At 53.7% G+C, this 26,918-nt stretch overlaps 7 protein-coding genes across 7 annotated transcripts; 3 read left to right on the forward strand and 4 right to left on the reverse strand.

Moving 5' to 3' along the window:
- Positions 1-880: 880 nt before the first annotated feature.
- On the reverse strand, positions 881-3,502 carry W97_06709 (uncharacterized protein; the record flags this gene model as incomplete). Its single annotated transcript, XM_007784582.1, has 7 exons — positions 881-1,679; positions 1,781-1,884; positions 1,972-2,422; positions 2,656-2,700; positions 2,799-3,293; positions 3,349-3,410; positions 3,470-3,502. 7 exons carry the CDS (start codon positions 3,500-3,502, stop codon positions 881-883), a joined length of 1,989 nt encoding a protein of 662 aa, XP_007782772.1.
- A 2,281-nt stretch (positions 3,503-5,783) lies between these two features.
- W97_06710 (uncharacterized protein) lies at positions 5,784-9,886 on the forward strand (the record flags this gene model as incomplete). Its single annotated transcript, XM_007784583.1, has 8 exons — positions 5,784-5,885; positions 5,949-6,140; positions 6,205-6,519; positions 6,606-6,902; positions 6,956-7,136; positions 7,205-7,819; positions 7,869-8,293; positions 9,110-9,886. 8 exons carry the CDS (start codon positions 5,784-5,786, stop codon positions 9,884-9,886), a joined length of 2,904 nt encoding a protein of 967 aa, XP_007782773.1.
- A 2,369-nt stretch (positions 9,887-12,255) lies between these two features.
- Positions 12,256-13,331, reverse strand: W97_06711 (uncharacterized protein; the record flags this gene model as incomplete). The annotated part of the gene is made up of 2 exons (XM_007784584.1): positions 12,256-13,151; positions 13,220-13,331. 2 exons carry the CDS (start codon positions 13,329-13,331, stop codon positions 12,256-12,258), a joined length of 1,008 nt encoding a protein of 335 aa, XP_007782774.1.
- An 837-nt stretch (positions 13,332-14,168) lies between these two features.
- Positions 14,169-15,231, forward strand: W97_06712 (2,4-dihydroxyhept-2-ene-1,7-dioic acid aldolase; the record flags this gene model as incomplete). The annotated part of the gene is made up of 5 exons (XM_007784585.1): positions 14,169-14,234; positions 14,290-14,377; positions 14,441-14,533; positions 14,581-15,032; positions 15,091-15,231. 5 exons carry the CDS (start codon positions 14,169-14,171, stop codon positions 15,229-15,231), a joined length of 840 nt encoding a protein of 279 aa, XP_007782775.1.
- A 587-nt stretch (positions 15,232-15,818) lies between these two features.
- W97_06713 (uncharacterized protein) lies at positions 15,819-17,279 on the reverse strand (the record flags this gene model as incomplete). Its single annotated transcript, XM_007784586.1, has 1 exon — positions 15,819-17,279. The coding sequence occupies one exon, from the start codon at positions 17,277-17,279 to the stop codon at positions 15,819-15,821; it is 1,461 nt and encodes a 486-aa protein (XP_007782776.1).
- Positions 17,280-20,500: 3,221 nt separating this feature from the next.
- Positions 20,501-20,749, forward strand: W97_06714 (uncharacterized protein; the record flags this gene model as incomplete). The annotated part of the gene is made up of 1 exon (XM_007784587.1): positions 20,501-20,749. The coding sequence occupies one exon, from the start codon at positions 20,501-20,503 to the stop codon at positions 20,747-20,749; it is 249 nt and encodes an 82-aa protein (XP_007782777.1).
- A 683-nt stretch (positions 20,750-21,432) lies between these two features.
- Positions 21,433-26,917, reverse strand: W97_06715 (uncharacterized protein; the record flags this gene model as incomplete). The annotated part of the gene is made up of 8 exons (XM_007784588.1): positions 21,433-21,613; positions 21,674-24,983; positions 25,032-25,305; positions 25,361-25,779; positions 25,833-25,923; positions 25,974-26,000; positions 26,054-26,481; positions 26,911-26,917. The coding sequence occupies 8 exons, from the start codon at positions 26,915-26,917 to the stop codon at positions 21,433-21,435; spliced, it is 4,737 nt and encodes a 1,578-aa protein (XP_007782778.1).
- Position 26,918: the final 1 nt, after the last annotated feature.

The following is a 26,918-nucleotide window of genomic DNA, read 5'->3' on the forward strand; positions in this document are numbered from 1 at the left end:
AGATCGCATCGATGGCGGCTCCTTGAGATGGAAGATGAATGATTTTGGCGGAGCTTCAGGAATATTGGTCAGGATTCGGCCTTGGAGCATGTTGCATGCGCAGCGGCTCGGACGGGAATCTCGTTGGCGGCCTGGTCAAGAGGGCCACTTTGGTAACGCGAGACCACTCGTGTGTACAATAAATTGTTACCCTTGGCGCTGAAGCCTGGAGTATGAGTGGAGTGTGGAGTTTTTTGATCTGCTGGGTTAGATTTTTGTGTCAAGCGCTTGTGCCCTAGCAGGGAATCAACCTGTATCTAGACAGCTTACACTTCGATCATCGAGGACATTGTATGGAGTCCAGCTTTGACAAACGGCGTATGCACAAGTTCAATGAAGAGCGTGGGTGTATGTGGTAGCAAACAAAGGTGTGCACTTAGAAGCGTCTGGTTGATTGCTCCGAGTTCTCTCGAGAAGCACCAGTGCTTGCCGTGCCTGAGATATTTGAGCCTATCAAGATTGCTGACTAAGCCTATCGAGCCTTGAGCCTTCTCCGTACCATCCCCGATAGGTATCATTATCACCAATCCATGATTTGCCCATCTTCAGAGTTGCAGAATCGAGTTTATTCCGACTATATTATAGCAAGGCATAGTGTATAGGGTATGAAGTGAGAACTATGTAAAGAAAGAAGAGAGCAGTTCTGCGCCTCATCCCAAGAACGACACATGAGCTGTCCAGGAACTAGAATCTCCAAATGAGTGATTTGCTAATGAAGAGAAACCGATAGCCTCCAACAAGTCCACAAACCCAGATCGCAAATGCGTGGAAGCGATGAAGATGCTCTGGAACCGCCATGAGCAGACTATTGCCGCCATTCCTATATCAGCATCTACCCAGTTCAAGTTGGTGGTGACATTGTCGCCCCAATTGTCGCGCGATCATTCGGGCCGTTGGCAATGGTGATTGTGGGCGTGGTCGCCGTGGTAACCATTTCCGCCGCCTGCTGCCGCCTGCGATGCCATCTGTACAAGGATGCCAGTCTATGCTCCGTCCGAGGGTGGAGGACGCAGTTTATGATCCATGGAAGAACTGTTTTGAGTTGATATTCGATATGACGTCTCGTCGGGACACCAAAGACGTAGTTCATTTCCTCCAACGTCGTGACCTCGACAGTTCCGGGCACCAACAACCACACCATGAGAAAGGCGAATGCGTCCAATCCTGCAAACAATCCGAGCAGGCGGGTGTGGCCCAGAGCGTGAGTCAGTTGAGGAACCGTCAATGCCAGCAGGCCGGCCAGCAGGAAATTCCAGAAGCAGGCCCATGACATGCCCACTTCGCGATTGATGAGCGGGAAGACTTCCGAACTGTATAAAAATGGGACCACGCCAGCTCCTGGGGAGTAGAAGAGTGTATATAGCATGAGAAAGAATGCTACAACTCCGACTCGGGTGGATTCGTTCGCAATTTGGAAGCTGAACCCCGTTGCAAGCAATGTCGGCATGCAACCCAAGAGGGACAAGAGAAGGAGATACCGTCTGCCCTTGCTGTCGACCAACCAGTAGGCAGGAAGGGAGAAAAGTGTGTTAGCAAGTCCAAACCCCCAAGACAGGTAGAGACTGTTGATCTCGGAGAAGCCCGCATCAGTGAAAACCGAAGCGGCAAGAAAAGCGAAGATGTTGATACCCGAGAGCTGCCTGGGAAGGGTCTATCAGATTCAAATGCAATGATTGGACGAGGCAATCTGCGAACGGCAGTAGACAAGCTCTCAAAGAGGATAAGAAGGATGTGCACTCACTGCGAAGCCATCACCACAACGGAAGCAAGAGCTGCCCGTCTGTTTCTGGAAATTGTGAATAGAGCGATGAATCGGCGCAGGTAGTTAGTGCTTTTTATTGCCGTCTGATAAACTTCGTGATCACCGTCCGCCCCCCAGTTCTGCAGCTGGACCTCGACGTCAGCCTTCTCCGCGAACAGGGCCTTTTCGACCTGGATCTGAGCGTGGATATAGCAGAGTTCCCTGGCGGCCAGCAAAGGTATCCCTTGCAGGCGGAGCAGGACTTCGTACGCCTCGCGGTATCGGTTTTGTTTGATAAGCCATCGTGGGCTCTCTGAACCTAGGAAAACCAGCGTCAACAACACGAGGGCTGGGACGAATCCACTGGCAGTTTGCCACCGCCAATTATCGCGCAGAATGAGGTTCGCTGAAGCCCCTAGGAAGACTCCAAACGCGGTAAACGTCTGCCAGCTGACTAACAAGCGGCCCCGGATGCGGGCCGGCGCCACCTCTGATTCGAATATCGGTATCACGGCTGCTTTTGCACCCATACCTATACCAACAATCAAACGACAAACGAGTAAAGACTGCCAAGTGTCGGTAAAGGCAGAGCCGACCAGACCGGCGAAGGAAAAAAGTCCGGCCACGAACAACGCGCCGCGTCTGTTGGCATCCGGTCAGAGAAATACGAGAAATTGATGATAGAAGAACGCAACAAGTGGATGCACTGGAGAAAGATTGCTATGGGATTTGTGAGTTGGGAACGAGTACAAATTGGGACTTATCTGTCATAGTCCCGATTTGGAGGTTTCCCGACGCTCGACACAAGGCTTGCTCATATAGACAACTCCATTAAAGCATCAATGCAGGAACTGAGTTGACGACTAGGAACTCACCTTCCAAAGACATGTTCGTTCAGAGGATCCGACAACCATGCTCCACTGTCGGTCAAGAAGCGTCAGCCGTTGTTCAAGAATACAGAAACAGAAAAAAAGCAGAGACCACGGAACTGGAGGAGAACAGAAACTTAACAACATACACGAAGCTGGCCCCAAAATATGAGATACTATTAACTGCGCCCAGAATCCAGACATCCCTTGTAACGACATCAACGACATTCTTCCTGTTTAACTCGACTTTCAGTCCGAATTCGCCGGGCCAACCCAGATTAGCGCCCGTGATTGATTGCTGAGCCCACCCTCTGGCAATCACTGTCAGTCTGCAGGTCTGCACGCAACGCAAGAGGGCTTGGGAAACTTGCTGGACGATTGCACCGACGCAACAAATTAACAGGATGATTTTCAGCTCCTTGCTTTGACCCCAGAGGGTGCAAGTCTTCTCTCGATCGAGAGCTTTCCTCTCGAGCTCGCTCAAATCACCTATGCTCAAGAACAACGGTTCGTCTCGGGCTAGTCGACCACCACGAGCAAGAAGCTCCTTGTCGATGGTGCCCGCAAGGTTGTGGGCGTCATGGAGCGCCCGAAAATTGGCATCTAGGTCGTCTGTATCTACCCACTGCAATGGCGAGTCAATTCTGCAACCTTAAAGTTAGCATCCGGTATGGCAAAAGCACAATGACAGTAGCATACATTCCAAGCTCATTCCTCTCGAGCAGATCCCGAAAAGGCGGCCTTCTTCGCGCTCCATGAGCCTGCAGGTGAGATTGGTTTAGCCCGACGTTGCCGATGGAAGTGGATTAGAAGTATTTACCACGCCGGCCGCACTTTGGTTGGTTGTGGCCATGACTGCACGGCCGTTGGAGTTGCCTTGGTGTTTAGCAGTAGAACGACAAAAAGATGTGCCTCGCGGAAGACAGCAGAGATGGAAACGCTGATAACGCCTATTTAGAACTATGGTAAGGCTGTGGCCGGATGGCCGAACATTTAAAGCCAGCGGTGTCGACAAGGCTGAGCCATTGCCTCAAGGGTGCCTTGTGTCAACGACATGGGCCGGGCAATGCCCCAAGGCTGACTCGAAAAAGTATTTGTGATATCTAAGTCGAGTGTGTCGACCCATTCGTGCCCCGACTTGCAACGTGCGACTTGAGGAATTGGCGAGGCTTGGATAGGTGACTGCGGCTTCGCAAGGAGATCGGCGACTGGCGCCTTGTATAGTAGAGGCGGAGCACATTCCAAGTTGACAGCGAGGACCTAGTTTCTCTTAGTAAAGAAAATGAATATCCTATTCTGCGGCGGCACAACGACCTCCTTGTCTACAAAATCCTGAATCGGTGCTGTATCAGCGCCATGCAGATGTGTGGCCTTTTGTTAGCGCGTGCCGGTCAAGGCATAGCGTGCATGGCAATCAGGAAGCGACTCGGAGGGAAAGCCTCAGGCCCCCTCGGGCGTTCATGCTTACAGGTTTCACAACAGTGAGGCAGACACCCTAGCTGTATGAGTGATTTTTCAAACCCCAAATTTAGGTTAAAATAGAGTTACTTGGCGGGCTGAACACGATTGGGCCATACGGTTCCATCAGAGAAGCAAAAAAACTAAAACATACAGCTGTAAGTATTCGCTAGTAGTCACCTAACTACGAATCTACCGATTTGAAGCTTATGTAATGACACGGGATGCCCAGTATCCTTTGATCTGTGGCCGTATGTGATAGTGCATCGTGTGGGGTGATCCCTGTGTTCCGATCTGCGGAATTGTGCACATTAACATGATAAATTCCGCTGTGGATCTAAGTACATAAAGCATCCACCGCGACTCGCTAGCTGAAAGAACCCACTCCGGAGATATGGAGGCACCCGCGCTAGTTTCCCCGTACTGTCATTCAATAACACGGTTTGAGGTTTGAACTACAAACTCAGACTCAACAATGTAGGCGGTGATACCATTTCCCAGACTCTTCGCTCTTCCTGAAACACGACGGTAGGTCATACACCTCCCTTCCGTCCGCTTTCTGCTGAGCTAGGAGTGTACTGGTAGGCTGTCCCCAAGATGTACAACACAACTATAATTACCAGCCCGACGATATGCGCAACCGCTATCTAATGAGTGCCGTATTAGTCGAAACCGTCTCGTCGCCTTTAATCGTCGAGCTGAGGTAAAACTTGCCTTATGCGGCCCTTCCCAGACCGAGTCACTTGCCCGCTGCCAAAGTGGGTTGATAGCCGTCAACGTCAAGCCCATAAACAAGCTGAAGATCGAATAGGTCAGTAAATTTTGGGGTATACTCATCATGAACGTCCCCCGCTGGATCCTTGCATTCAGTGATTTCTCCTTCCCTGTCTCGTGAATCCCCTCTTCGACGCCCAGAATACATCTAAGCTGTTCTTGGGCTGAGGGTTGGAATAAGACGGACTCCAGAAATATTGTTTGTTGGAGAGCCGTCACGATCGCTATTATGGAGAACGATAGGGCTACGAAGAGAGCCGCTGCCGCCACCCAGGTAGAGGATGTCACTGTAGTCGAGACTAGAAGCTGTGCTACCGTCGCTGAAACCACTGAGCCCTGCGTCAGAATTAGTAGTAGGTCCTAATCGGTGCTCATCAAATCTATGGAAAATACGAACCACAAGCCCGACAAACCCATTCAGGGAAACTCGGCTCTTTATCCATGGCTCCACGTAATGCGCTGGGTTTTCCACCACGCGTCGTATCCCGTAAGACGTACTGCTCCAGGGACACGCAAGAACGTAGAGGGCTGCTTGGATCGAGTAAGGTAATCCCCTGTCCTGACTCAAGTTAGGAGAAGAAGCTGTCCCAAGGTTGTAGGGTAAGCCTACAGGTGAGGAGGATTTGCATGGCTCTGGGCTGATGTTTGAGGCGACATGCGATTGAGTAGGAGCTGACATGTTCTTCAAGTTTGTTCTTGTCAACGCTCTGCAACACAAGCTGAGATGTATTCGCAGAGCAACATGTAAGGCTGCGGGCGATTTCTTGGCCTTTCGGATTTCAGCTGCCAAGTGTTGAGGCTGAGCAGAATGATGCCGGTGCCAGCAAGGCTTCAAAGTGGTCGATCTTGTTATATGGACCAGACCTACCAACACTTACGTCTCAGGATAGTGATATACAGCTATGCACAAATTCAAGCAGAAGGTCAAGCGATTTTTCCCTGGAACCGAGAAAGCTCAGGCAGCCGGCAAGCGTACTAGCGCGAACCAACGCCGTCAAGTAGAGGTAGGTCAGCCACTTCCGCTCGCTCTATCGCAGTCCACGAAAAGGGCTAATGCGGCTCAACAGGCCTCTGAAGATAGCGATAATGCCTCCAAAGAAGGCGCACATGCCTTGAGAGACCGCGAACAGGCTTCTCTAGACCGCGAACAACCCTTGAAAGATGAAGAAGCCTCGAAGAATCAACAACCCTCCGAAGATGATGAACAAGCCTCTGAAGACATCTACAATGGATATAGTGGGTTCTTCCCGGTTGTGGAAGTATACGCTCGTGCAGATTCCAAGCGCTCGGCAGGCTCGCAAAAACACAAGACCCTGTAACCAGCTCCGGTCTTCTTTGGCAGCAAAGTTCACTAATGCGCATAGTGTGATTCTTGTACACGGTATCGGAGGTCATTGGAAAGAGTCTTGGGAACGTGGAGGATTTTCTTGGGTCAAGCACTTCCTACAGCCCGACCTCGAAAAGGCTGGCTTGACTGCGGCCATCCGGTCGTATGGATATGACTCAAGAACCTCCGCCAATTCGGTCGCGAACATTGAGGATGTGGCCACTGCGCTACTCAGCTGGATGTACAATTACGAACCGAGTGGTCCAATCATCTTTGTGGCCCACAGTCTTGGTGGTCTTGTTGTGAAGAAGGTAGGGAACGAACTCATCTATCCCGTCCAGATGAACTTCCCATGTGGCCGCTCAACGACAGTTCTGACGACCTATCGCTATTCTAGGCAATCATTCTCGCTCATACGGACAATCATCGTTACGGAGAACTTCTCAAAAACATTAGGGGATGTGTGTTTCTAGGAGTGCCACATATGGGAGCTGACAACACGTGGTGGAAGACACTTCCCGGGAAACTTATAAAGGTTTCCACGATTGGTTTCAAGGGGAACATAGAGTTTGCAGCGAGCATTGAGAGAGAGTCCCAGATTTGGAGGAACATCGCCAATGATTTTGTGCCTCGTATAAGGGATCTCCTCGGAATATACTCCTTCTACGAGACACAGAAGACTGGCCCGGTTCTGGTATGACACTCTGACGCTTATGCCGTAGATTCCTCCGTTGACAGTGAGTTTAGATTGTCGATCGGGAGTCTGCGATAATGCGGGTGTTGAACGAGGTTCCATGTCCCTCCGACTCCAGTCACGTCACGATAAACAGCTTTGGCAAACACGAGCGGCAACGGTATCAGCCTATTGGGATTGCAATCAAAGAGCTGATCAAGAGGGCACATGCTGAGCTTGAACAGCCTGTAGAGGGTAGGTAAGATACTAGGCCTTCCTCAGCCTTCTGTCGAGAAGGCTATTGCTGACTTCTGACGTTATAGAAATCGTCAACGATGCGGCTGAGGGTCTCTTACATACAGAGCTGCCCACAGCTACCGATACATTCTGCGGCCGAGCGATTGAACTGCTTGCCATTGCACAAGCTCTAGACCCGGCAAACCCAGGACAAAAGGGCATTGTGCTCTGCGGCATTGGCGGCTCTGGCAAGACGCAACTTGTTCTTCGGTACATTGAGCAGTATCAGCAACTTTACACTGCTATTATATGGATCAACGCGTCCACCGCACAGCACACAATGCAATCCTTTACCGAAGCGGCGAGCATGGTTTCGGTAGAATGGCCACCTCGCGACCTTCCTCTAGCGTACGTTGGCTCCGATAACTGGCGCAAAGTGATTTCGCGGCTCCGTTCCACCCGCCACACTCGTTGGCTCTTGATCATTGACAGCATAGACGATTTGAACCAGGACAACTTCAGACAGTACATCCCTTCTTGCAATCACGGGTCTATCGTCGTTACAAGCACACAGAGTCAGGCTCCAGAAGTTTTTCGGCTGGGACGACTAGAGGTGGACCGTCTGGACTTAGATAGCGGTCGTAAACTTCTTCTGACATGCGCTTTTGGTTCTATTGAGAATGCCACGCTCTCCGAGGATGGTAAGAATTATATTTGCTCAATTAAAAAGTCTCTCTAACAACTATCTAGATTCTCGCTCCGCCACAGCTATTGTGACCGAACTGCATGGCCTGCCGCTAGCCATAGAGCAAGCTGGCGCTTTGCTTAAAACAGTCTTCTCACTTTCTGACTTCATTGACGCCTATCGGGTGCACTATCGTCTTCTCATGGATAGGTATCCTGCACAGGGCCTTTTGTCTTACGACAAACAGCGCTCAATCACAACTGTTTTCGACATGCTCTACATATCTACCAAAGAAAGGAATCCGGAGGCAGCTGCTCTTCTCACCTTTATCGCAATCCTTGGGCCATGGCAAATTCCAATGTCTCTGATTAGCCAGTTCCAACTCAACGAAATTGAAGTCCAAGATCCTACGGATGAGGACACGAAAGCACTTACGACAGCCCTTAATGACTACACAGTTCTTCGTCTAGCCCTGGATGATCTCGCTAGTGTATGCCTGGTTAAGATGAAGCGCGATCGCACGCTCTCATTGCACGGAGCGGTTTGCGAGTGGTGTGTACAAACAGCAGCTTCGGAGAAGCAGAACTGGATAATCCAAGCTGCCCGTGGATTAGCGATGAGGATACTATGTTCTACTGAAAGGTGTGTCATTTTTTTCTCCGAACGCGCAGTTCTCAGCCTCCTTCAATTACCAAAAGACAGCTCCATCGTAGATACAGCTGAGCAGAGTTTTCTTCCTCGCTTCCCAGCATCCGACTCCGGATACTTCTCTGTATAGCATCGTGCTCTCTCATATTTATCGTTTCCTTTTAGGCCGTGCACTAACCTTCACGTCAGCTTTTCCTCAGCTTGGGACTTTCAAAGTCAAAGCATTACGCGCTCATATCTCGCACCACTTGATCGCTGCAAATCTCTCATCGACAAGCATATTCCTGCAGAAGCCTTGAGTCCGCCTGGCGGACGGTTCTGCGCAGCTTATGCTGAAATCGCTGCTTATCTTGCACAAGCTTACCTTTGCGAGAGCCGGTTGGAGGAAGCAAAAACAAATTTTCGCACCGCCATTGAATTTGAAAGGATCAGTCAAGGGGATTCATGGCCGAGCACCGAAACATCACTCACCCTTCTCCGAGGTCTTGCGGCTGCGTGTCAGAAATCAGGCGGTTTGGAGGATGCCGCAGAACTTCTAAAGTCCGCACTTGCCCTGTCAGAAAAGCTCTATGATGAGTGGGATCCCAGAACTGCAGCAATTTCTTCCCATCTCAAGGCGGTCTCAGAGAGACGTGAAACTATGCTACAACATCACAAGTCTGCAGTCGTTGCTACGGCAGACTCTAAGCTCCTCGAGGAGATTCGACAAACGGCGCGGACGCCAGAAAACGCTCCCACACGTATCTCTTCAAGAGCATTCCAGATTAGGGACAACGAAGAGGACTACCGCGACTTGGAGCTTGAGGAGAGAGCAGGCTATGGTACTGAGCTTCTTGGCGCATCTTACGAAGGCGACGAAGGTGTGGTTAAGTTGCTACTGGGCCTAGAAAATGTTGAAGTAAACTACAAGGACAAGAACGGACGGACGCCGCTATCGTGGGCGGTATTGGGAGGGCACGAGGCGGTGGTTAAGCTACTAGTGGCGCGTGACGATGTTGAGGCCGACTCAAAGGATAAGGACGGATGGACGCCACTATCGCGGGCGGCATGGGGAGGGCACGAGGCGGTGGTTAAACTGCTAGTGGCGCGCGACGATGTTAAGGCCGACTCAAAGGATAAGTACGGACGGACGCCGCTATCGTGGGCGGCATGGCAAGGGCAAGAGGCGGTGGTTAAGCTACTAGTGGCGCGTGACGATGTTAAGGCCGACTCAAAGGATAAGGACGGATGGACGCCACTATCGCGGGCGGCATGGGGAGGGCATGAGGCGGTAGTTAAACTGCTGGTGGCGCGCGACGATGTTGAGGCCGACTCAAAGGATAAGTACGGACGGACGCCGCTATCGTGGGCGGTATGGGGAGGGTACGAGGCGGTGGTTAAGCTACTAGTAGCGCGCGACGATATTAAGGCCGATTTAAAGAATAAGTACGGATAGACGCTACTATTATAGGCGGCACGGTAAGGGCACGAGGCGGTGGTTAAGCTACTAGTATCGCGTAACGATGTTAAGGCCGACTTAGAGGATAAGGACGGACGGACGCCGCTATCGTTGGCGGCATTGAGAGGGCACAAGGCGGTGGTCAAGCTGTTAGCATCCCACGTGACGCTTTTATAACCACGAACCCTCCCTACTTTCCTTTAGTGGCTTCTCTTCTGTTTCGATCTTACTTGAAGTAGCAACTTCTACCTCTGTAACCTACTAAGTAGTGTTCTTAATCTTCCAATAGCGGTGCGCTCGCGGAGTTTATATTTTATAATAGATAATAGGTAGTCAAGCTGGAGCTTGCTACTACGTTATTGTATATTGTTGTCAATAACGCTGTATATTTTGCAGCTTCGTGAAAAGTGGTGAGATATATAGAATACTCGAAGTATCTAGATATCTTAGGCGGTTGGTGCACGAAAGTTTAAACGTATAAAGGAGCGGGTATTTAGAAAGGAAGCGGCGGCCGCTTAATCACCCTCTAAAGCTATCAACAAACCCTAACAACCAGTTCATATAATATATATCTGCACCTTCTATGACTGAAGGTATACCTGGGTGCTAGTTCGTCCCCATAAGCACCTAGATACTCAAGTTGGGTGGGTAGATAGTAATACGCCAGAATCAACTCTGCGTCAACCACCATCAACACTATTAATATTTTGGCCTTAGTTGGTGTTAGATAATGCTGCAGAGGCTTGCGGTCTTCTAAAAGAGGTGTAGAATGACGATTCTGACGAATTGAGCGTATTAGAGGCATAACTTGTTATAGTAGAGGTGCTAGTATAGGTGGTGGTTGGTGTAGTGTTGATGAAACGGAGCGTGCGGCGTCGATTTGGTGTATTGCTATTTACCGCCCAACGTGATACTGTATTGAGAAGCCTTATGGACGCGCGCCGTCAAGCGGCCGCTTTCTCGGTAAATACGCCGTTCTTCGTACAGTCCGGTTGCAGCCTGCACCGTGACAAGTCTTTTCTAGATACGTTCCCAGCTGTTGTTTCAATTGGATTTCAATGATAAGTTCCGTCTGTCAGACACTGCGGCCGCGTAGGGAAAGGCCCGGATTGAGACATGATCACCAACAGGCTTAGACAGGTTATTGATCGAGATGCCGAATATGACTCTCCATTACCGGATTAATATTACAAGCTAATCTGAAAAAAGAAACCGTGCACATCAGATCCATCTAGAAGCACAATTTAGACTAGATGGTCTGGTCGGAGCCATGAGACAATTTAGATAGCTCTTTCGATGACAGCAAAAGGGGGAAATGAAATGATAAGATGAAAGAGCGTAAAGGAAGGGAGGCAGGGGCAGAACCACCACGATACCCGACCAGCAGGAACCGCGTCCAGCAACACCGAACAGCATACGGCCAAATAAGCCACGCCCTTTATCGCGCTTTCAGGCATGCCTCTAATCACGCTCCCAGGCATGCCCTCGAGCAAGCTCCAGTCAACCGCTTGAGCATGCTCTCAATCACCACCACGGCAAATGAAACACCTTCCCGTGCAGCCCTTGAAACAGCATCTGGCACCCCCACCGCTCTCAACCCACTCAATGGTCTGTTGACGCTCAACGAGCACCGAGGTCCAACGGGGGTCGTTTCTGTCATTCCGCTGGTGGAGAATCGCATACTCCGGTGACCGTCCGACTGGGAGAGGCCGTGGGATTTGTCGTCTCTGTCGCCTTCGTCTTCCTGCGGGCTGCGCGAAAGGTTCCGCAGCTAGGTAACCACCAAGCTGGGCGGAATCGGCTTGAGCGGTAGCTTGGGTGGCAGCTTGGCTGTTTGCGGCAGGATGATTGAGAAGGGTTGGGCTGTGTAGGGGGTGCCAGTCGACGGTCTCACGGATGCTGGGAAGGGGGGCTGCACGACGGCGACGCCAGGGTACGGGACGTAGACGCTGCTGCTCGAGGGGCTCAGGATCACCCTGCATGTTCGATTTTGAACTGTCATTGTTCTGCGGTTGCGCGCTGCGCTCGTGCTGCTGAGATTGCTCTGCCATGATGACCCTCCAGGGGTGCTGGTCGGTAGATAGAATAGTTTTAAATGTGGTAAAGTAAAGAATGTCAAAGTGGGTTCGTGAATATAGAAATCAGGAGCAAAGAAGGTCTGATTAGCAGGAGACTGTGGGATGAAGAAGCAAAGGATTGAGACTCTAGAGAACACATATTGCAAGGAATTGTGGACCTTTTGTATTTTGTGAGTGAGGTGTCACATCAAGGGAAAACTGCGTATCAGACAGTTCATTGTAACGATGTTGATCCTGATCTGAGACAACATTGTCACATTGTCATTGTTGTCGTTGCTGTCTAGAAGTCTACGCTCTGCCAGCTCTACCTATCTGGATGATCTCACCAGTTAACCGCTCGTCCGCTCGTAACACCGGCCAGCTGGAGCCATCTGCTTTCGCCAGCGTAAGCTCCAGCTTCGTTCCCATGATCTTGAACGTACTCTGTTCTGGATCGATAGGCGCATAGAGTGGCACATTCTGCAGGTAGCGCTTGTTGTCCGACGTTCTGAGGTCCAGATCGATGGTTGAGGATGACGCGAACTTGACAGTCGACTTTTCCTTATCGATCTTCTTTAGGAACAGCGACGCGATGACAGAGGAGGGTGTCTGGTAAAAGTCGTGGCTACACGTAGTCAGTGACCATGTCGCGCTGTACGGTGCACGTGACGTCTCATACCGCACGCTGTCCAGATTCTCCTCGCCGCGCTTCTTCCCACTGCCAACGAAGAGATGTCGGTCATTCGTCTTGCATCCCTCGATCTTCATGAACTCCTCAAACTCCAGCACGCGTCTCTTGCAGCACGTCCAGCCTTTGCTGCCTTCGTGAAAAAGCGCTTGTCCAGGATGATGTATGCACTTCTCGTCCTCCCTGCTCGTACCCGGCACGTATTCCGCCTTGCAGCCGCGCCTTCTACATGTTTGGCCTGCTGGTATGGGGAGCGAAGGGTCGTCCGATTCGTCCTCCGGGGGTGCGGGAGAAGCGGATTGAGGTGTCTGCGTTGCTTGTGCCCGCGGTAACCGCGGCGTGGGGGCAGGCAACGGTGCTTCCGCGCTGAGAGGCTTCGATTCAAGCTCCGGCTGCTTGTTCTGGACAGGCTCCGGCGCAGGAGTATCGTCCACTGTGGAGTGCTTGCCGGTTGTGCATGGCGGGATGGCAAGGAATTCCTCGAAGGTCAGGACTCGCGGTTTGCAGCATTTCCAGCCTGGTGCATCTCAGTATCTACCGTCCGGCGTGTGTGCTTCTGATTTCGGTCTGCACAGGACGGCGTACCTTTCTGGCCTTCGTGGAACTCTGGCGGGCCAGGATGGTAGTTGCAGTCTTCATTGTCGTCGGTGTAGGTCTTGCCGCACCCTTTGTGTACGCACTTCTTAGACTCAGTCATGGCCGTTCACTGGGAGTCTGAAAATGTACTTTGACTTGTCCTGGAAGCAAGTGGTGGGCGCCGAAGAAGTTGTCTGGTTGGCGAAGTGTCAACCGCCGACGTAAAGCCACTTCTTCAGCCCTATGAGAAATCCGACAGGAACGCCCAGAAACCCATGCGGTTCCATTTCCCATCTGTCCGTTCCCCCTATCAGTCTTGACTTCCTCCAGCCTCCTCTACAGCACCTAGCCCTGACTTCAACTCGTCCGGATGTTTCCCTCTCGTGCACTGCTGCAGCGTGTCTGCCGCCTCACCTTGTTTACCCGTGCCAATTGCTCGCTATGCGATGACGCCAAGACCGTACTGTCTCATGTATGGGACAAGCGGCCTTTTGAGTACACTGAGATAGATGTCATGTCTCCAGGGCAGGGACAATGGAAGAATAGATATGAGTTTGACACTCCTGTAGTACGCTGGTTGCTTCAGTGGATTGACCCGACCGTACTGACTGGCAGCTAGCTACACGTAGAGAAGGCGCCGGGAAAGGACAACCACCCAACCTCGGCGGAGGCACGGAAGCTCATGCACCGCTTCAAGGAAGCAGACGTCGAGCGCCTCATGGACGAGGCTGGGAAGGATGCCACACCTTCCAGTTGAGCCTCATCTTCCCGTTCGGGACAATCGCTGCCGAATGTGACGATGTTGCAAGCTTCGGCGGGGCACTGCATGTTGTGGAGGGGTAGCGGTTGTTCACGGGGTTCTCGCCGCACGCTTCTCTAATTAAGGCTTCTTCGAAGTCGCGACTGGAGGCAATCTTTCAGTTGAACTTCAGACACGCAAAGAGCGAGGACTATGAAGATGCAAGCTGCAAACAGACTCCAGAAGGCCCTCAAGAAGGGTGGAGCTACCTTTGGAGCATGGCAGGTCAGTATTCCTAGCAATCCAACTCCTTCTTTGTGACCTCTGCTGATGAGTACAGATGCTACCCGGGACGAACCACTCCAGGGCTATTGCACGAAGCGGCGTCGACTGGATATGCGTGGATGGTGAACATGGCAACATCGACGGTGAGCGATTGGGCTCCCAATTGGTACCGCGACAATTGACTGATCTTACCTTCTGAATGGTAGATGGTCAAATGCACGAGGCTGTTGCTGCTATTGCCGCTTGTGGTGTAAGCCCGATAGTCAGAATCGCCGCGAACGAGGGCTGGATGGTCAAGAGTGAAGCCCACACTTCAAGTTGAACGGCTCATGGCTGACCCTATCAGGAGCCTTGGACGCCGGCGCGCACGGCGTTGTCGTCCCTTTGATGTACACTGCAGACGACGCTCGACAACTCGTGAAGACAGCCAAGTTCCCTCCTCTCGGTGTCCGCGGATTCGGATCACCGTATGCGCCGCCGGTCTTCGATGTCACTTCTACAGAATATTTACAGCAAGCCAACGACAGCCTGGTTACTATCGTGCAGATCGAGACGAAGGAGGCGTTGCAAAACGTCGACGAGATCGCCAAAGTACCCGGCGTTGACGTGCTCCTTATCGGTCCGTTCGATCTCGGAAACAACATCGGTCATCCCATTCTCGACGGAACAATGCACCAAGAGCTGAAAGACGCTATTATGCACATACACGAGGCGGCTGAGAAGAACGGCAAGCGAACGGGAATCTACTGCACGACTGGGGAGCAATCAAGGGAGTATGCGGACAAGGGTTTCAACATGGTCAGCACTACCTCTGCAGACTCTGCTATGGCACAACGAGCTGACAGTCCGAACGCAGATTTCAATCGCCGCAGACATGATAGCCATTCCCACTTACTTTGCCCAGACCCTGGCAACTGCGAAGGGCAGCCTGGCGCATTCAGCAGTTCAGTTCGCCAAAGGTGGAATAGCGAAGATGACCGGCCCGTACGGTCGGTAACATAGATTCGCAAACTTTCCGTTGGGATTGAGGGCAGTGCCCCGACAGGCAGCTTGTAAGGCTGCCGCTCAGACCGACATCTAGAAGGTGGCAGCGGAGGACAACATCCAGCACATCATCGCATCCGATGCTTCAGTACTCCGAAAGCTCGTCACACTTCGCAAGCCTACGAGAATAGTTTAGCTCAGAATGCTTAACACGTGATGAGGCTCATAGTCAGAGCTGAGGTTTCAGTTTCCGCTTATTGTTGTTCAGCTAGAGAATAGCGTACGAGTCATTCTCTTAAGCAATGTGCACTACTTCTCTCGTTCCATGCGGCGTCCAGTGTTCTTGTGAGGAAAGTACGCGCAACGTAATGCCTACGGTAACTGACACAATCTTTTGTGGGAGTTGATCGTGAGCGAACGCGTCCAATGCGCCCGACGCTCGGTCCCTTCGTCTATTGCCTATTGTCGGATTTCCAAGATATGTCCTGGCAACAAGACCGCTTCTGTCAACACGTTCCGTCGGCAACCCATGCCGTACTGTACATGACCATACCCAATGCGCCATACATGTAATGCAACATTCCATTATCGATCCCCTCATCATCGGCTTCCTGTAGTACGGCGGTTCTCTCTCCCGCTGCCGGCGCTACTCCTGCTCTCTGCTTTCCCACCACTGCCATTACTCCTTCGCTCCTCCCTTCCACTGCCGCCACTCCTTCTGGATTCCCGTCCCGCGCTACCGCCGCTAGTCCTCTGCTCTTTGCTGTTTGCCACACTGCCTCCGCTCTCCCTCCGATTCCCACCACTCCCCACCCTCCTCTCCCTCTCCGCACTACTCCTCCTCACCTCCCCCGTCGGCAGCGGCGGCACCGCCTCCCCATTCCTCCGTCCCGCCGGCACCGCCCCTCCACCCACGCCCTCACTACTCGTCCCCGACCCCGCCGCCTGCGCCCCGACCCCAACCCTCGGCGTCCCCTCCCAGCTCCGCCTCTTCATCATCTTCCCCAGCACCCCGACCAACTCCGCGGCGTCGTCGAACTCGGCATCCGTAATCCCCTCGCTGGCCCGATACACCTCGCGGATCGCCTGCCGCGCCAGCCGCCGGCTCTCCGCGTGCGCGGCCACCACGTCCCACAGGAAGGCTGCGTGCTCGACCGCGATGGAAAGGCGGAGCGGGTGCGAGCCTGCGAGGTGGCGCGCGCCGAGGGCGCCGGCTTCGGCGAAGGCGGCCAGGGTTTGCGGGATGTAGTTCACGGCTGGGAGGAGGAAGGAGGGGGAGAGGGAGCGGTGGGGCGCGTGGCGCGGTTGTTGCGGGGAGAAGCCGGGCGGGGGGTGCGAGGTTGCGATGCCCGGGTTGGTGCTGGAGGGGGGGACGACGAAGTCGGGCCAGGTTGGGGGATTAGGGTCGAGGCCGGGCGGGCGGGAGGTTGGAAGTGGTGGGGGTACGGCTGATGAAGGGGGGATGCCGCGCGCGTCTTGGGGATAGGGGTTTGTGACGAAGGAGGAGTCGGAGAGAATCGAGGTCACTGGATCCCGGAGGGCGGGCTCGCGGAGGGCGCCGTTGCCGTTGCCGTTGCTGCTGCCGTTTCGGTAGGGCGGTTTTGTGGCCGATGGCGGAGAAGTCCGTCGTACGGTGGAAGTGCCTGAGGTTGGAGAGGTGGTTGTGGCGTTGATAACTTGGCCCACTGGCGGATAGTTGTGGAACAGGCAGAATATGTGCAGGAAGGAGGCGCGCAGCTTTGCGGCCATGACGATGCATTCCCGTGCGTGCGGTCCGAAGAGTTCTTGGTTGTCGCCAAATTTCATCCATGGAATTACCCAGTCCTCGAGCATCGTGAGGCCTTCTCGAGATAGCCAGACGATGTGGTGGTAGAGGCCAAGTGATTTGGTTTCCCTGGATGTGTCCAATTTGCGCAGCTTGCGCGCGCGGTAGAGTTTGCGCGAGAGCATGACCGAAAGACCCAGTATTTTGTAGAACGCTTTCGAGATCATAGGGTTCACGATCTCGGTGGACTTGGCGAGCATGGCGACGATCTTCTGGTCCACGTCCGAGGACGCCATCTTTTCTTCAGCTGTGATCATTCTTGGTCAGCGAAACGTTCCCGCTGCAGCCGTCATAGAACTGTCTTCCGGTGTGCCACCTGCAGGCTCAGCGTTGCGCCGCGGACGGCTTTGTCAAATCGGGTTGTACAAGAGAGGATGAAAAGGGGATGCTCACTGCTGCTAGCCGGGCGTGGCAACCATACGTCGTGCAACGGCGCAAATCCAGACCTGTTTGAAGCCTGTGGATGAGGGAAGCGGATCGCGCCCAGCGGTACAATGAATCGCTGGAGATCAAGGAAGCTCGGTTAAAGGGATGGTGCGTTCCTTTCAGAGGTTGGACGACTGCGTGTTTTTCGTCTGGCACGAGCTCTCGGAAGTTGTATGTATAAGAGTTCGTGACCGAAGGTTGTAAGTTACTTTCAGGATGTTGAGGGACGTATTAGGCGGACTATGATACAGCGATTTTGGGGAATTCCGACGTCGAGACGGTGTTGTACAGGTGGTATCTTGGAAAATTATGGACAACGCAGAACGCCAGCTCTGTTCGTATCAAACCTGGCCATACTGTCAGTAGGGGCCACACACGTAACTACAAACAAAAGGATGGATCAGAGATATGAGGCTTGGAGTACCTGGAGGCGTAGAGTACAACGCAAGACGGATATACTAGTACTTTTACAGGTGACCTCCCATTCGCTCGAGAAGGACCAATAGAGACGTTAAAGTGCTCACAGAGCTTGGACAGCCTTTTTCACCCAACAACAGCAGACGTCACTCATGAGGCGTAAATCGTAAGGCAGAGGGAGGCTGGGCAGGATCCGCGACCTTTTGACAACGCATTGCGCTTGCTGGCCGGCCCTCTACCACAACGCAATTGACAACGAGGTGCGTGTTTCTTATAAGTCGCTCACCGCCTGGCTGTGGTCAATGCACCAGAATCGACTGAATTTAGAGCAATGGAGCGCCCAAGGCTTGTCCGGAACCCAAAACCAGGGTTGGCAGGGCTGATGAAGCTTTTCTCGAAGTGCGGTTTCGTGAGTTTTCCACACAACTCGCGCCGGGACCAGAGTTTTGCAACGCAAGGGCGACAACTGCGATAGCAACGATGAAGCCCACAGCAAACGTGGAATATACACAGAGGAGCAAAGAGAAGGAGTTTTGTAGCACGAGCCCCGATGCTGCACCCTCTGCACCGGCGCGCCCATGCTGCAGGGCCCTGGCGCTTCACCTCATGCAGGCCGTTGCTACGTGTCAAACTAGGTCGAAACAGCGCAGGCTCGACATCTGGTAGTTCCCGCTGTCTGAGCTGCCAGGCCAGATCAACCGTGGAGAGACGCCGCCGTCATGGTCGGCGCTGCCAGCTGGCATTGTGGCTGAACTCGGATGCGGCGGATCAACTTTGGCGAACCTCGCGGTGGTCTGCACTGAAGCTTCTTCTCTCGGAGATGCATCGTCGCCGCGCCTCAACAACACAGCATCGCAGTCCCGTGCAAACGCATCAGGCACGCCGCACGATCGGGCAGAGCTTCCCGCTGCGGTGGCACGCTTCCTGCATTGTGCGCCTCGCTGAGACGTGGATTCAGTTGGCCCTCGCAACTCATCCGGCAGCCCAGGAAGATCCACGCCTGGCTCGCGCATTGCGTAACCGCATCATGTCCCAGGATTCGGAGCTGCTCAAGCTTCCTGTTCGGCGGTGACTGTGGATAGTCAATCGCTACCCAAGGTTTATCCAAGGAACTTAGCAAGGCGCCAGGCACGGGCTTGCAACCAGCGGTGAAGGTCATGTCTCATTGGTGGGCAGCCGCCATATACGGTAAGTATTTTATGCATTCTCCCGGCGGCCTCGTGTGCGAACACTTGGCCCGTGGGTCTGGCTGTTGTTAAATACTTGGCCCGTCAAAGGCACGACGTGACGGAGTGCGGTGCGGTGCTTCTTGCATCGGAGGAAGGACGGCGGGTCACATGATTCCGCATCAGTGAGTCGGACGAGTGTTCTCTAACGGATGTTTATTACCGTAGACAAAGAGACCGCGTCCATCTGACAGTCCCTTCCATTGTCTTCTCAGTCTTGTTTGTTCTGCGAGGCTTCCGACGGATGGGACTCTCCGGCGTAGCAGTGTCACGTTCTGAAGCCTAGCCAGAGTCAAGCACCGTTGCTCAGAAACGCTCCTGTCAAACTGCTTTCGAGTTTGTCCGCAGTCATCGTCTATATTGCTCCGTTGCCTCATTGTCTGTGTAGTTGTAGTCAACCCTTGGCATCCTGTCACTCCTGCCAGTACCCGGCGCCCGTGCGGCCATGTTCCTCTTATTTCATTAGATCTCTCAAATAGTGCATCGGTCTTCCGGAAGCAAGAGTCCGCCAACTTTGAGCCGCTGCCGCCTTCCCCGTGGCGCAGGGCTGACCGCACAGATGGACCCTGGGGTGCTTCAGTAGGCTGATACATCAATCGGAGAGGGCCCCAGAAAGCGTTACGGCTCGCCTTACCTTAGGCATACATCATGTGTGCGCGGGACGGCTCGTCGACTGCATCATCTTACATCGGGGAATTCGCGCCAACTCCGGCCATGAAGGTCCTTCCTCGCATCGGGCATACCAGCGCGCAAGGAGATGGGCGTTCTGATAGCTGTCAGTTTGATCCCAAACGGGCCCAGAATCCCCAACAGAGTCACACCGAGAAGCCTCACCCGGCTATCACTTTGACACCCCAGCATCACTGTAAGGAACCGCAGCATACACGGCGGCAACGCCTTGATCAACGAGGCGGCAGGAAGTAACAATCACCCAAGAGCTACTAGCTGGTCGCCCAACGCTACGCATCGGAGCACCATGATGAATCGGCGCAGATGTATAAAGAGCTGTGACACAGCACCTCCTCACTCTTTCATCCCTACGCCATCTTGTACGATCAGCACTCTCGCACAACATACAGTCATACGGACAAAGGACGCTCAGATCAGGCATTATCAAATCTTCACCTCGGTCCCTAACACGCGACTGTATTGTCTCTATTGACCGAAAAGGGGTCTCCGAGGACACACGCATCAACACACACACACGCACGCACGTGAGTCTCCCACCAAAGCAACCACGCAAGACCCCCCCTGTCCTACTCCACCAGCAATCCCTCTCATACCACCCCACCCCCCCGCGCCCAGCTCCCCCCAAGTCACCTGAACCCGCCTACTGACGAAGCCCAGCTCCCCCACCAGCTCCCCCGCTCCCCAAAGAGCAATCAGCCATGTGCCGCTACTACGCCCACACCTACGCCTGCGGCCACACGCTGACCGTCTTCGCCGCCTACTGCGCGCCCGCGGCCCTGATCCAGCGCGCCTGCGGCGGCGGCGAGATCTGGCAGAGCGTCCGCATGGACCACCCGTGCGCGAGCTGCCCTGCCGCTGGGGCCGACACGAGCTCCTCGGCGGGTTCGAGCGGCGGGATGGCGGGGAAGGGGAGGGCGAAGGGCAGGAAGGTTGGGGGGAGGCGTTAGGGGGTATGAGGATGGTGGGATGGGGGGCAGGCGCATCTAGAAACCGTGTTCGAGGGACGGATGTAGAGTGTGTGAGGGAGGGCACTTGGGTCGTGGCTGGAGCTTCTAAGGCTTTTGAGTTGGATGTCGGGCGTGCTCGTGGAAGGAGCTCTCGGGTTTCACGTGACTCACGTACCGCAAATCTATGGTCTCTCAAACGCATCGATGTGATCTTCGCTGTTTATTTCAGAGAGAATTCCTATGCTATGACCACAACGTAGGTAGTCCCAATGCGCCCAGCTGATGCAGAGAGCGCTAACAAGAAGGATTCCCGTCCCATGCCCCCTCAGCCAGTACGAGGACCTCAGCGGGGGCGGCGCGGGCAAAGCGCGCCACAGAAGCCCCCACAGAAGCGATGCAGAAACGAACAGCAGAACCGTAGCACGCCGCCCAATGATCGTCATGAATAACCTTGTTTGCCCCGTAACCATCTTCCGACAAACGCATCAGAAGCGGACAGACCAAAGCCCCCCAGACACCGTGCTATGCAAATAGAAAAAAACAGCAATAAAAGGACTAAACGCCCTTACGTCCCATATGCAGAGTCCCCCCCCTCACACCGGAGAACAATAAAACGCCTCTAAGTATTTTGCGTGCCCTTCAAGAGGGATGGGTAGCAGAAACATTGGTATGATGCAAAGCCCTTACGCCTTGACCCGTGCCTTCTCCCCGTTGACCTGTTGGCCGTTGGTCCTCGCCGATGAGTCCTTGTTGCCGGACGAGGCGGTGGTTGTAGTCTCCTTCTGGAGAAGCTTGCGATACATCTGGCTCAGCTGGCTGCCCGTGGCGTCCTTCTTGGGCCAGTACTTGCTGCTGACGTGGTTCCTTTGAAATGGTTAGCCCGGCTGTTCGGCGACGGAATCAAGTGGGACTAGAATGACTTACCAGAGCTGATCTTCAGACCCCCCCTCCCTCACCTCTTTCCTGATGAAGTTGCCGATCTTGATAAGCTCGACCTTGTACACCTTCAGCCGCGCATTGGAGTCCGGCATCAGCGCTGGCTTGGCATTGCGCACGCGCTCGAGGTTCGACTGGATAGGTCTGAAGACCCGAGTAAGCCGATCGTCGTGTGCAGGCGGGGATGCGCCGTTGGGAATGCTGTCTGTGGAGCGATGAGACTGGTGCTTTGGCCGCTCGTTCGCCTTGCGCTGCTTGTGCTTGTCATCCGCCTCGGTGGGCTTGCGGCGCACATCCGGGGTACCATTGCGCTCGTCCTGGGGCGAGCGGCGGTCAGCACTTCGGCGATGCTCACTCTGGCTCTGGGCACGGTTGCGCGACTTTTCTGACGCGCGCTCCCGGGTAACCTTGCGGACATTGCTGGACACGCTGCCGGGAGCTGGGCTCTGAGACACGCTTCCCGACTTGTCGGGGCCCCGCTGGCTCATGGCGTACTTCTTGTTGTTGCGGTGATGATTCTCGATTGCCCGCTTGGCAGCAATGTTGGTGCCGTTGCTGGTCTTGTCCTTGAGGACGCTCAGCAGGTAGTTGGCTCGGCGGACCAAGTGAACAGCGCCCGGTGACTTTGCGTTCTTGTCTTCAGCTTTGCTCCGCTCTTCCTTCTTGTCAACTCGATGCTCTTCCAGAAAGAACTTGTCAGTCATGCCGAGCTCTGGGTCGTCCCGAATGGCAGGCCATGCGCCAAAACCGTGCCTGGCGAGACCAACACATAGCATGCCGTCCTCGCGGGCTCCCCACTCACAGGTATAGTGCGCAGCTTTTGATGCTTCGGGAACGCGGAAGTTTGACCAGTCGCCAGCAGCTGATGTGGCATCCTGGAGCATGCGCATTTCGACGGGTCGTTCCAGAAGGGTTTCGGCATTCAAGCGCTTTACGCCCTTGTAATCGAAGAGAATGGCCTTTTTGTCCTTCTTGGTTAAAGACTTGCTTGCCTCTCGTACCATCGCATCGACCTTATCCTGGTCCTCCTTCAAGAGCCTCCGTGCCGTATCAAGCACATCGTCAAGCGTTGCTTTCAGGATGTCCGGATCACGGCCAACCAACCTCGCATCCCGGATCATCTCCTCACCACGCGTCTCAAGTGAGCCATATCGTTCATGTGCTTTGATGAGGTTGCGGATCTCCTTCTCGTTCAGCGGCCGTTTGGGATCGTTGTCTGTGGAGTCCTCGTCGTCATCGTTGGCAATCGCTTCGGCTGCAGCCTCTCGAGCCCGCTTCTTCGCAGCCCGCTGCTCCCGATCATCCGGCGCTCCCTTGCGCTTTCGAGGTTGGTTCTGCTCGATAACAGATGCAAGATACTTCTCATCTTCCTTCTTCTTCTCTTCAGCTTTAATTGCATCAAGTTGATCCTTTGGAATGATATCGTCCCAGTCGAGATCAATCTTGACGTCGGTATATTCGAAACTCTTGAGAAAGTCTTCGCCACCGTCAGCAGTAAGGCCTTCAGGCTGTTCGGTCTTGTGCTCCTCGGCGCTTTCAAGCACCGCATCGATGTCGAGCTCCTCTAGCTTCTTCTGGTTACCAGATTGTTCGAACATCTTCTGGCCGCGACGCTTTAGAATTTGCGAGATGTCATCACTGTTGGTAGGTTCGGCAACGCCATGGCCAGCACGGGCAATCTTCTCTGAGAACTCCTTCGCATCCTTGTCCGTGACACCACGCTGAATGGTGATGAACTCTAGTATGAGCTTGTTTCGGGCGCGCTCAAGCACTTCTTCTTCTACGGTGTCTTTCGAGACGAGCCGGTAAATTGTTACCGGGTTCTTCTGACCGATACGGTGAGCGCGAGCCATGGCTTGCAGATCGGCTTGAGGATTCCAGTCGGAGTCGAAGATGATGACAGTGTCTGCGGTCATGAGATTGATACCAAGACCACCAGCCCGAGTGGAGAGGAGGAAGCAGAAATCATTACTGTCGGGAGCGTTGAAGTGATCGATAGCCATGCGACGGGGGCCAGCGGCAACTGTGCCGTCCAGCCGCTGGAACTGATAACCGCGGTAGTGGAGGTAGTCTCCCAGAATATCCAGCATCTTCACCATCTGGCTGAAAATGAGCACGCGATGGTTGTCCTTCCTCAGCTTCGTAAGAAGTCGATCGAGTAGCATCATCTTGCCGCTGCTCGTGATCAACGCTTTCAGTATGTCTTCCCGACGCTCGCTGCCGGCCAGTATTCGCCCCTCGGCGTTCGGAAACATGAATGGATGATTGGAAGCTTTCTTCAGTTCCATCATGATGTTCAAAAGTGACTGCTTATGACCTTTTGCTCCCGCGTTTAGCGCGGCATAATTCCTGGTGAGGATATTCTTGTAGTACTCCAGCTGTACATCAGACAGTTCGACTCGGATAATCTTCTCAGTCTTAGGCGGCAGATCATTTTCCACTTTCTGCTTCGTTCGACGGATCATGTAGGGCTGGATCGCTTTCGTGAGCTCGTCGAGCTTCAGACCGGCATTCTCCGATTGTAGGTCGATATTCTCGTCTAATGTCACCTTTCCTGGCATCAGGAAATCCATGAGAGCTGACAGTTCGCCAAGGGTGTTCTGTATTGGAGTGCCAGTAATGAGCAACCTGCTCGGAGCGCCAAACTCCATCAGCTTAGCGTAGAGCTGTGACTCGCGGTTCTTCAGACGATGCGCCTCGTCCACAGCCATGAATTGCCACTTGATCTGCGAGAGGAAGGCCGAGTCTTGCAGTATGAACTCGTAGGTCGTGAGGAGAGCGTTGAACTTAACCCTCTTAACGTTGCCGTCAACGAGCATCTCATGCTCTCTGATAATCTTCCGCGCGGTCTCGTTGCCGTTGTATACAACGTAATTGAGATCAGGCGTCCAGTTGTTGAAGGTATCAGCCCACGCCGGCATTGTCGATAGAGGAACTATGACGATGAAAGGTCCTTGTTGGCCTCTCTCATGACGAAGCCAATTCATAAAGGAGACGGTCTGGACGGTCTTGCCAAGACCCATTTCATCTGCGAGAATGACATTATCTCCCTTGCACCAATGGTATGCCAGGAAGTTGACACCGCGGACCTGAAATTCCCGGAGCTGACCATGTTTGATGTATGAAGGCTGTTCGGCGATCTTCTGATATGGACGACGTGTGTTGGGATTCGACTCGGCTTTGTTGGATACCGGCAGCTTGGAAGACCTGTCTAGGTATCTATCAATTTCGGTCTGCGCAAGTTCGCTCACGAGAGCTGCGTCTTCCCAGGTGCTCGAGTCGTAATTGAGGCCCTTCCCTGTTCCGTGTCAGTGCCCTGCGGCCAACAAGGATGACGGTGACCCACATTTGACGAAGTACTCAGTGCCATCATCACCCTCCCGCGTCCCGATAATACGTTCCACTTGTTGATGCTCAAGCAGGGCATCGGCTTCTCGTTCGCGGTCCAGAGCCCACTTCTCCCGCTCCTCCGGCGGTACGTCAGGATCCGTTGTTATGTAAATCTCTTCCGCGACTACTTTGCGGAAGTAGTTTTCAAGGCGCCGAAAGCCGCGGTAGGAGGTTAAGTTTGCCCATTCATCCCAGGTGGCATGGTAATGTGCTTTGCCTTGCCATTTGATCTAGGGAAAGGCATTAGCAGGTAGCCGGCTTGCATTGACGGTAAGAACAACATACAAAGTACTCGAAGTCGTTCTTTTCAGTATCTGGGCCTGGACCTTGCCTGTCGTTAGCAGCGGAGCAGGAGACGAGTTGATTAAACACACTTATGTCGTCTTTTAGACGATGAGCCAGGACTACATCTATGGCTGGTGCATCACTATCCGCACCAGCGGCCCAATAGTTAGGTGTCATGAGCTCTGACTCTTCCTCGCTGAAAGAGTCCTTGTCATCCTCGTTGTAGTTTGTAACTTTCGCAGCCTGTCGCGTGGAGAATCGAACTTCGTTACGGGAAGGGGGTGCCTTGCCAGCTGCAACCAGCAATTGCCGTCGCCGTTGTTTCTTGGTCAGAGCGTTACGGCGGGCGCCAACGTAGACATCGGACTCGGACCCCGACCCAGTACTTGACAGTTCCGAAGGTGTAGGCTGCTTCGACACTGTGCACACTTCTGTAAGCGTGGAAGACAATAAGGGTCGATATGCAGCATACCTTTCGATGGGGCGGTTGACCTCCGCTTCTTGCGGGCCCGCACGCCTACAGCATCAGAGCCAGAATCGTCGTTCTCGGAACTGCTGTCTACCTAGTCTCATTGTAAGACTTGGTGGCAACATGACAAGTTTTCTCTCTTACCACACGACGGTTTGGTCGAGCACGGCCCTGTTGGAGCTGATCAGCCGTGTGCTTTTGTACGGAATGTAAGGCGAACGTACACTTCTTCGCAGGCCGTACAGTTCCGGGTTGTTCATCATGTAATCATCGTCCTCTGCGCTCGCCGGGCGCTTGAGCGACCGCCGGGGTTCTTCCTCCGACGAGCTCTCGGCCTCCTGGGCATTGGACTCGGCCGGCGGAGCGGTTTCGAACTCGTAATCAGCATCCGCTTCACCTTCGGCATCCTCATCCTGGGATGATTCCGAAGTGGCCATGTCCGCAACATTGTCGTCTTGTACAGCCCCCTGGCTGTCCAGTCCAGAGGATGGTGGTTCGACAGCAGCATCCTTGGCTTCCGACAATTCGCTTCCGCTGCGGCCAGGCAGCTCGTCCGCATTGGTCACGTTGTGAGCAAGAGGAGATAGGTGTCCGTTCTGGAGGTAGTTCGAAGGGTTCGAACGGGGAAGGGAGGGCGTGAGGATGGACCCGGCTACGAGAGGCAGAAGTCAGTATGGTTCCGGCCAGTGCGGCAGTCGCGCAGCCTCAGAGCAAGTGCAGAGTGATCAGTGAGATTACGCGACCCAGAATCATCAAAAAGCGACTCAAACGAATGCGACAATTCAGAGTAAACATGGTCCGACCGTGGAATCATGGTCTGGATGACTTGGAGGTAGAGGAGATGAACGGGCGATGTGACGGTCAATGGCCGAGGAAGCGGCTCTGAGCGGTATCAGAGCATCGAGGAGGACATGGCGATACTGTAATATCCACTGTTCTCGCGTATATAATTACAGCCGACCTTCGGGTGCGGTATAGGATGGTGGTCGATGGACTTTGGCGGAGCGGGAAGAGGGAGCGCGGCAGAGACGTTTCCCGCCGTGACGACAGGAATACGGATACAAAGGCAGAGGGTACTCACAGGCCATG

Source organism: Coniosporium apollinis (assembly GCF_000281105.1).
Source record: "Coniosporium apollinis CBS 100218 chromosome Unknown supercont1.34, whole genome shotgun sequence".
NCBI classification, from domain to species: domain Eukaryota; kingdom Fungi; phylum Ascomycota; class Dothideomycetes; genus Coniosporium; species Coniosporium apollinis.